Consider the following 10,269-nt stretch of genomic DNA (forward strand, 5'->3'; position numbering starts at 1 on the left):
AAAAATAAATAAAAGGCACCATGCTGAGGAGGTGGGTCACCTTGTTGTGGTCTCTCTGGAGGAATGACACCTAGAGGGCAGTACACTTCATCATGTCCTCGTGGGAAGGTCACCCTGGAGGGCACAATGTTATATTTGCAATCTATCATGTTTATTCAATTCAATTCAATCAATTCAATTTATTCAATTCAAGGTTTAGCATTTAGGGCACCTTAAATGCAGTATATCAGTTTTGCACCTCTTGAAGGGCATTATGGGGCTAATGAACCCGAATGCAATCTCCAGCTAAACATAGCCAATAGACTTGTTGAAGGTCCTAATCTTATTGCCACAGAAATGTTCATATATAACAGGTGCATATGATGTAAACATGCAGTACACCTGTTTTAACAGTCTACTGCATGTTTACATCATATGCACCTGTTCACATGTCTGCTTTCATCTGATACATGCATGTCTTTTTACATCTCACGTCGACGCTGTCCTCTGTATCTAACTGTGACTTGTGTTTTTAACTTGTACTAACATCTAGACACTTTCCTCTCTGCTGTTCTTCGTATCTGTGATTGGATTCTAACCTGTACTAACACCCTGACACTTATTCTTCTTTTACACTTTATTCTTGTTGATTGATTAAATGTTTTTGTATAGTTGCACTGTCGTTATTTGCTGCTCTGTGTGCCCTGAATTGCCCCCCCCCCCCCCCCCCCCCGGGAAAAATAAAGTTTTTTGAATTTGAATTTGAATAACCTCAGCTTGATGTCTGTGCCCAAAGGCTTAACATTTGGTATTCGTGCCATGGACAGTATTGACACGTTTAAATCACCATTCATGCTATAGTAGGAACCTATGATGGAACTTAATTAGCATTAGGAAAAAGTTGTCATAATTGACAAACAGGGTCACTATAGACTGTATAGACCTGATTATTAAGCCATTGTGTAGAACTTTTACTATTGTTTAGTGTTTTAACTTATTTTTAAATTTGCTTTTGCGATTTTTGTGATGTTTTGATGAAAGGCATTTTACTGAACTTGATGTACCAGATGTGTTGGTCTGCCTTGGCTGTTATAAAAGTTCTATATGAATAAAGTTGACTTGACTTGATGTTTTAATTACATTTATGCTAAGAACAAAAATCTCCTGCTCCCGTCTAAGTGTTTAAATTATAGATAGATAGATTGACAGACAGACAGACAGACAGACATTGAAAAAATAAACATAATATAATAAACATATGTTTTATTATTTTCTCCTGAATTATACTATTCACTGTTTGTAATTATTATTTATTTTCTGTCTGTTTTTTTTGTAAGTTCACTTTTTTTTGTTACATGTTCGAAATAAATAAACAAATCAAATCCCGAGGGGAATCCTTCAATTAATACGTCTTACATTCTTGTTTAAATGTGTCCGGACTGGTCCAGACTCATTTTGAGTCCAGCCTGGGTGACAACCCCTAATTCTGATCCATATGTGAAATTAAACACATATTTTTAGATTGGCCTCTTTCTGTAAATAAAAAAACATAAAATATATCTATTTATCTTACGTTCAGACAGTAGCCTACTTATTGGCGTTAGATTATTTCGTGACAACCTTCACTATGCGCAGTTACACCACTGCTACAACGGGATTACCAAGTAAACACACCCTTGTCGGTGATTGGCGGAAAAATTTTAGCGCGGCGTGCCGTAGCCAATCAGAGGATTGTTTTTCTGTCACGTCGGTGCACGGATGGTAAGCTAACGGATAATGCAAAGTTAAACTAAAACAAATAACGCGGATTGATTCTTAAAGGCCGTGTAGCACGGGAGGGTTTGATTATTTGGACCGAGTCGTTCTTGCTGGACTTTTATCCGTGGACATGCGGGGTGGCCATCGCCGCAAAACAGGCACACATTGGGTAATGCAAGCTAACCAACATTAGCAACAGCCTGCTAATTTTTAACGTACCCGAAAGGCCGCGAAGAAATACAAGAGCTGCTTCCTGTTCTGGCTTCATCGAGAATGTAGGTTACATCACGACCCGAGTAACACATTTCTGATCTAAGTGGCTCGTTCAGTGGATTAATCTATTGCGTTTAAGTTTGATTCGTTGAGTTTTGCAGGCTACCTAGCGTGTTAGCTCTTTGGCTAGCTGGCTAGCATGAGTGAACTGACGGGCTGCACACAGTCCGCTGACTCTGCATCGAGGAAACGGTGTCCATCACCCGGCCAAGATGAAGGGAGCACGATTCCCAGCAAGTCGTCAAAAGTGAGCGACGCACGAGACGAGGCGCGGGTGAGTTCCGAAACTTGCAAAAACAGTGAGGCTGAGAGTAAAGAAACAGCTGGAAGCCAGCCGAAAGATAGAGAGAAAGAACCAGCCGCTGTGCAAAAGGATCAGAGTTCAGACGGTGCAAATGGCACCAATTCACTGCCTGTCAACAACTCCAGCACAGACGAACACGCTGCCAACAACTCAGAAAAGCCAGAATCATCAGATGCACCGGGGGCTGCTGATGGAAAGACAGAACCATCAAAGTCCTCAATTCCTCTGGACCAGTCCGACTCAGCAGCCATAGCAGCTGCTGAAGCACTTGCCAGTCTCACAGGAGGAGATGGAGAGGACAGTCGAGAGACTCCTTGCTCATCTGAGAAGGTTAAGCAAGTGAAACAGGGGAGCAAATTCAAACAGCGTGGGGGCCACCAGTCCTCGAGAGTGGGCTCTAGGACACAGGCGGCTGCTGCAGACAGCTCCACATCTGTGCATAGTACTGACAGGGAAGATGCAGATGATATGCAAGAAGCGGAGGAAGGTGATGAATCAATATCGGGATCTTCTTCCACCCCGAGCTCCTCTTTCCCATCAGACAATGAGGACAATGATGATGGGGAGTGTGCCATTGTGTCGGTGAAGATGGCCCCAGAGATGAGGCAGTCTGTGGCTCTCCTGGCACAGGTGCAGATGAGACTGGAAGCGCTTGAGAAAAAAGGCGCCCGGCTTCACCAAAAGCTGGAGTTGAAGATCAGTCGTCAGCGGCGCCCACAGTTGGATCAGCGAAGCTCCATTATGAAAACGATCCCTGGCTTCTGGGTGACAGCTGTATCCTTAACAACGAAAACAAAAAATCCCCTATCCTTTCTCCATTCATATGTTGACGAATTATACCAAGCCTGTTTTTTTCTTAACCCTGATGTGTAAGCTGTTGAACCATCCACATCTTTCAGCACACATTGATGAGACTGATGAAGACGCTCTCAGCTACATGACTGATCTTGAGGTAAAAAGTGTTGGTGTCTTCTTTCTATGACTGGCCTTTTATTTGTATTTCCCCTTCAGCAAAGTGAAGACAATTTTGCTGATTTCTCTTTCAGATCGAGTCATTCAAGAATAACAAACTGGGCTACAGGATCCGCTTCCACTTTAGACGAAACCCATACTTCCAGAACAACATCATCATGAAGGAGCTTCACCTCGGGATGGGAGGTAAAACATAAACATGGCTGTTCTTCAAGACAAAAAAAGTTTTATTTTGTGTTTATTGTTACCCCATAATTATTTAGAGGACAAACATATTTTATTTTAATTTTTTTACATAAAATTGGCAAGATATTTGAATCATCCTGGGTTATTTTTTCATTTTGGAAAATAGAGACAAATAGCAACACATTGTCTGACACAGTGGCCCAAAAGGGACGAGTGCAAAGCCAAAGAACAGAACACAGAGTTCAACAAGCTCGTCAACCTCACACCCACAGTGAGCAAACACGGCAGCCGGGCAGTTTATGCAACGATAAAGTGATGATAAGGCTCCTGTTGTTCCCTCTGTGTGTCCAAATGAATGATGATTTCACTCGACTCACACGACGCGCCGTCATAACCAAACATAAAGGTTACTAATGTAAGGACTGTTGCACAACATGTAGATGAGCAAAAAACATAGTTAATGTAATAGTTGTTCTTGTCTTTACTTGTGAAATGGTTCATGAGCTCTTACTGACGCGACATGACTTCCTGAGATCATGAATTGATTGTAGATTGAAGTTCATCTCTGATCTTGGAGCTGAGAATGACGTCACACCTGAGTTGGCCTCGTTCCAGTTTCAAGTCGGAAAAGCAACATGGACGCCTACAGGAGTTTCTTTGTTTTATTAACTACTACCAGACGATAACAACACCCTATGTGACAGTTTGTGTGTGAAAATAAAATGGCAACACCTCCATAGAGAGAATAGCACGATACCATCGGTGTGACTGATGAAATCACACTTAAAGAGGAACAAATGGCGAATCTCCGCCGCCACGATTGATGCAAACAGCAGCCATGTTGGATTTTAACTCCTGCTGCTGATTTTTCTCAGAGTTTCCGAGTCGGAGTTCCGACCTGTTGAATTCCAGTTGACACTTCACAGCGTCAGCCTGCATGTGTTAAACGGTCTTGGTTACCTTGTGATCCTGACTGATCTTGTTCGCAGGATCTCCCATGTCCTTCTCCAATCCGATCCTCTGGCATCGTGGGCACAACCTGACGGCCCACAGTGAACCCAGGAAGTCGTCACACGGTGTTTACCAGACCTTTTTCAGCTGGTTTGGTGACCATAGCAACCCAGGACAAGATGATGTAGCACAGGTACGGCGTACAGTTTCAGGCTTTTACAGAGGGACACAGACATGTACAGTTAAGCATGCTATTCACAACCCCATCTTGGGGGATTTATCACAACCATAAAAGTGGCCAACCTGCATCAACTTTTCAGTTTTTAAAATGTTATCTGACTTGAAACATTTCTTGCTATCTCTACGTGCCATTGTGTGATATAAAACAGGATTTAACTGACAATGTTTAGCAAACACTCATTTTGCTCTTTGTCGCTTTATGATGTCTAATTTGATTTGAAGGATTCATCAGCACTCGGCCTTCATTAATAAGCTCTTCATTGTACTCGGCCCTTTGTTAGCAGGACTGTGTATGATGTTAATACATCATACACATCTTATTTGAAATCTGTTGAAATGACCTCCGTTCTTGTGTTTAGATTCTTAAGGACGACCTGTTCAGAGACCCTCTGAGATACTACCTCACTCCACTGTGGGAACCGAGGGAGAACGGCAGGTAAAACATTTGTGTGTTCACCGTGAGGTCGTTGGAATTCTTTTAACCCGGAGCTTCGACAAAAAGAGAGAGAGCAATGTAGTCCGTTCATATTCATAGGATGGCAAATCCTGACGTTCATTTAAAAAAGAAACGTCCCAATATCGGATGCTTAGGAATAATATTTTTGTTGCCATGGTATCAAACAAGGTAATTATATCAATTGATTTTTACTAGTACTGTGTGGTAGTTTAAAAACTGCTATAGAGACGACACTGGTTCACAGACAATTACAGTGTAATATGTAGACAGTGGGTGAACTAGTTATTAAGCTATACATATATTTCCAGCATCAGACCTTTAAAATTATAGGTCATGTTTAAAACAATGTCACAGTTTCCTGATGTTTTTTTTTTTTTCCTTCTGGTAAGACCAGGTGGGGTGCAGACGGGAGGAGTGAGTGTTAACACGTAACCTGTTTGTGCGTATTTGTCCTCTAGTGGTGGCAGCGGGGCCAGAGCAGCTGACAACGGTAATGGGGATGACTGTGTCGTGATCTCTGACTCGGACGAGGAGCCCGGTGAGGACGCTAGGGAGGCTGAACAAGGTCACAGTCGGAAGGAGGAGGAGGAGGAAGAGGAGGATGAAGAAGAAGAGGCGGCGGAGGGAGAACAAGAAGAAGAAGAGGAGGAGGAGGAGAGAGGGCCAAGCGCTGGTGAGTTAGAAAGTAAAACTCAACAATACAGGTAAAACCCGACTGGTCCACACAGCGGCTGTGAGCACAGCTACACTTCCCCACTTCACAGATTGAATCAGTCTTGATGATGAGATACATTCATGCGTTTTTTCTTTTATGTTGTTTGGAAAGCCACATTATTTTCTTTTTGTTGTTGCTGATATTCTGAGGGCAAGCGCTTGTAAGCTTCCAAGTTCACTAGGTTGTGTTGTAGCTGAAATAGGAATGTGTGGGTAATGCAGCCTAAACTGAATAGACAGGAAATATGTTCCCCTCAGATGAGAGCCCAGAGGAGGGCGAAGACGATGATGCTGGAGAAATTGTGATCGACGGTAAGACATCACTCTTAACAGCAGTGCGACAAATGTATCATTTGAAAATGAACAATAGATTTAGGAGCTCTGGGGATGAAAGTCCATCTTGGGTTTTTTTTTTCTTAAACTCTTTGTCAGACTTTATTTTACGAACGTACTTGACGGACTTATCAAAGAGTGTCCGGTGCAGTCAAGGGTGATATTTTTCTATAAGCGCGGGTCCCTTGAAATCTTAACCTGTTTTTGTCCAATAGGCTCTGATGACAGTGAACAGGACGAAGAGGAGGAGGCCTGAGAAGAGGAAGAGGAGGTGTGTTGGACCAGAGACCAGGAGGATAAAAAGGACGCCTGGTGTGGAAGAGACCCAGAGCAATTAATTGTCATTTTTATGCACAGAATATATCTATTCTTTTTTTTGTTTTTTGTTGTTTTATACCTAAAATAGGTAGAAACCATTTTCAATCAGGGTTAACTGTAATAATAAAGCCAAGGCAGCATGTTTTCCCCTCTATTTTATACAGTCAGTGCTGTGTATTCTGATGTCCTCTGATTAACTCTTTTGCAAATTGTCGTTTTCTTAATCTGTTCTTAGGCATGTTGTGCCTGTCTATTCATTCAAGTAGTGTTCCTCGGACGATGCGGAACACACTGCAAAGGCTACACACATGCACACACACACACACACACACACATGCACACACGGTGGGGAGAATTGGTGAGGGATTGTGGCTCTTTTGAGGTGTAATAAATGTTCTACAAACAGAACAAAAACATGCAGAAAGTGGCATTAATAGCGGTCATTTTCAAGACAATTGCTTTTGTCTGCTATGAGAATCGACATGAAAAGATGAGCAATGTCAGAAGTTAAATTGAAAAAATGATGACCGTACATTTCAGATGCACTGAGCACTGAACCAAAATTAGCTCTCAGGGATGATCATGGTGGGAGTTTGAACGGACATGACTGATTTTTTCGCACATTCACACTCTCTGGTTGTTGTCGGCTGTGTATAAGGAAACGTGTACTCTACTGTAGTAATAGGACCAGATATTGTTTAAATATGCTATCTGTGTTCTCCTCTTTAACTCTCCCTGTTCAGTCTTCTCACACACAACTCCCCGACCCTTCTTCACCATCTGTGATCTCTAAATCACTGCGTACTTTGACCAATGTGTCCGTGGATTCCTTTCCCTTTTTTATTTGTAACATGCCCCTCCAATAAGTAGTTTTGTATTCTTCGCCTCCGGATTTTAACTTAATTTGATCTGCTTTCTGAAACATTGACAATTAGACTTAATGTCATGTGTTTTTAAGATTTGTTGTGTTATTTCTTTTTAAAAAGACTGTATTTATTACGTTGCTTTTTTTTTCTACATGTCCACATTATGGCATGCCTGTGAGCATGCACTGTAAGACAGGACGATTACATTAAGACTTTTGTTCTGTACAGTGTCAGTAAATGTTTAACACACACCAACACCTCGAGGTGCACTGTAACTAAACTCTAGTATTTGTATTTGCTTCCTTTTCTTAGCAGATCCCTGTAAATAATATTTCACCTCTGTCTTTTGGATGAGACAATTACACACGTTTCATGGATCAATTTATCAAATAATCTGGACTTTTTCATAAACATGATCAGAAAGGTATATTTTGTGTGCTGTGTTTTATAGGACACTGTAGTTTAAGGATACCTTCTTGTTTGTTGCTTTGGTTTGATTTTGTTTGCTTAAAGATAAATGTCTACCTTTTGACTCGACCTAATAAAATAGGCAGTTGTTTCACTTTGTTGTCTGTTGTGCTTTACATAAAAGACTTACACCATTATTATTATTCTCTTTTTAGAGAACATTAGAAAACTAGTTTCACAAAGGCAGCAAAGTAATCAAACACTTCATAACATTTACAGAGTTTTAAGAAGAGCAGGTATCAGGAGTTAGGACCTTTTATAAAGTTATTGATTCAAATGTTTTTGTCATGACCGGCTCAAAGGCCATGGCAAATAAAGGGAGGGACACAAATATAATAAAACTGATTCATTTAATAAACTTATAAATGAAATTGCAAATGAGATTAGGTTTGGATGTCAGTAAAAAGAAAGAAAAGTGTAGTGTGCATGTGTTGGTTTTTAACGTGCATAAACGTTATTGTTGGTGGAAATCAAGTCATTGAGAGACAGAAATTACAAACATAAAAAACAGAACCTGAGGACATGCATTAGTGAAGAGCTGCTACACAGGGAGCACACCAGAGCTGCCTTGCTCAATGGCACCATGGCAGTATTTGGGAAGTGCCCTGGCACCTTTTTCGTTATTAGGCGTTCTAAGAATTGGATTAAAATGTTGTGTTAACATTTCTTATTCGTGTTGATGCTTAAATACTGGCATCAAAGTACTCTACGATCACGGTGTTCACTCATAAAGAAAATGAAAACAGTGTTTGAAGAACTCTGACAATAATCTGAGTCACACCAGACTAACCTCCATATTTTGATCCACGACAGGACTTGAACCGGTGACCAAACCCAAGTCCCTGCAGACTGAGCTACTGCCACCCATGGATGGAGAAGAAAAACTAAGTAACCAAACAATGTGTGATCTGAGTAAGGTGGCAGCCTTTGTAATGACTGAGCATTGGGCCCAGATACACCACACACTACCAAAATGTAAAGATGGAATAACCTAACAGGCCAGAAGGCCGTCACAGATGTTTTTTTAACTGTGTTTCTGGTACCTGTGAATTAAAAGAACCACAAGATGGCAGTGTGAATCAGATAATTGTCCGAGCCTTCAAACAAGGTGTTCATTTTCTTTATAAGTGAACACCGTAACCATAGAGTACTTTGAAGTCGCTATTTAAGCATTAACATGGACAAGAATAAGAAATAATGACACCATATTTCAGCTCCAGTGTCTCCGATTCTTAGAACTCCCAATAACAAAACAGACAAGTGTGACTCGCTGACGTAAAAGTCACACCTCTGTCATGCTCAGCTGCAACTTTAACAAATCAAAGAGGACTCACTGAGCTACAGCTGTTCTTTAATCTATTCCGTCTTTGATATGACGCCAGCCTGTGATATCTGACATTTTGAATGTAGCACTGCAAATAGCTCCAGGCAAGACATTTTTGGACAGGCCCAGACAAAGGAACGGCAGCGGTGTTGCAATGGTACACTTAAACCCTTGATTCCACTTTTAATGCACAGCTATAAATATTCCACCAGCAAAAACCTGTCGTGCTGTAGGCCCAGCAGCACCCAGGGTATGCAGTCTAGGATGGGCATATACTATTAATACTGGTGATGCTAAGGCGTTCTACCCCACGAAATGCTCCCACGTGAAACGCAGCATTTGTCTCCTCTTTGAAGCAGCTTTATTCAGGGGAGCACAACATGTTTTTATGACTATGAATTAATAATGGGCTTGGTTCCTACAATATTGATCATGACAAACTAAGTACAGATTGCTGGGACAACAAAGCCGTCCTCGGGCTGCTTTGTGGTCTGCGGGTTGTCTGTGAAGTCTTTGTTATGTGTGGGGAGGCAGAGGCCTAAAAGGATTCCCCAATGTAAACTACACTCCCCTGGTTTAAGCCTGTGTTGCTACTGTATACAAATCATCTTGTCGTGCTGCTTCATGCTCTCGCCTCTCAGAAACTGCTCCGTGAAAGGAATCTGCTCCTCTTAAGGATTCACTGTCAAGTGAAAAATGGAAAGGTAACACACAGCAGCTTATTCTTTATCTCTGATTGATGTCATGAATTATATTTTCTCCTGTAAGGTGGAACATTAAAAGAGCTTGTGCTGTTCTCTGGGGCAAATCTACGATGGATAATGTGATAGGTTGAGGTGGGACACCTGAATACTAACTACCCGTATGTAGAGACGTGGCACAACTATTTGGGGGACAAGGGCCACAAATTCTCAATTCCCACCGTGACAGGCTATCCATCTTGATACTAGTTACACATTGCTGTTAAAATAAACTAATTTAGCATGTTTAATATACTTAACTTATTGTTCGGATGTAATGCTGAGCTCAGTTAAATCAATGGCCTCTACCATTAAGGAAGATTTGGATGCAATTAAACAATTTTACAGCTTGCTAACAGACTTTCTTAGTATATTGAGAACACGCT

General features: G+C 41.3%; 1 protein-coding gene across 2 annotated transcripts; it reads left to right on the top strand.

Annotated features, from left to right (window-relative positions):
- Nucleotides 1–1,635: 1,635 nt before the first annotated feature.
- On the top strand, nt 1,636–7,913 carry tspy (testis specific protein Y-linked). 2 transcript variants are annotated; one of them, XM_079360270.1, is made up of 8 exons: nt 1,637–3,088; nt 3,189–3,266; nt 3,361–3,472; nt 4,462–4,616; nt 5,023–5,099; nt 5,579–5,793; nt 6,093–6,146; nt 6,383–7,913. In XM_079360270.1, the coding sequence occupies exons 1-8, from the start codon at nt 2,150–2,152 to the stop codon at nt 6,421–6,423; spliced, it is 1,671 nt and encodes a 556-aa protein (XP_079216396.1). In that variant the 5' UTR covers nt 1,637–2,149; the 3' UTR covers nt 6,424–7,913. The 2 variants fall into 2 exon arrangements, with proteins under 2 accessions (XP_079216397.1, XP_079216396.1); XM_079360271.1 differs by lacking the exon at nt 6,093–6,146 and having other exon boundaries at nt 1,636–3,088.
- Nucleotides 7,914–10,269: the final 2,356 nt, after the last annotated feature.

The sequence above is a fragment of the Symphodus melops genome (assembly GCF_947650265.1).
Source record: "Symphodus melops genome assembly, chromosome: 13".
Taxonomy (NCBI): Eukaryota; Metazoa; Chordata; class Actinopteri; order Labriformes; family Labridae; genus Symphodus; species Symphodus melops.

Coding starts and splice junctions, on each gene's coding strand:
- tspy (XM_079360270.1), top strand. CDS start 2,150: ATGAGTGAACTGACGGGCTGCACACAGTCCGCTGACTCTGCATCGAGG. Junction 3,089..3,188: donor CTGGCTTCTGGGTGACAGCT/GTATCCTTAACA, acceptor CTGATGTGTAAG/CTGTTGAACCATCCACATCT. Junction 4,617..5,022: donor GACAAGATGATGTAGCACAG/GTACGGCGTACA, acceptor TCTTGTGTTTAG/ATTCTTAAGGACGACCTGTT.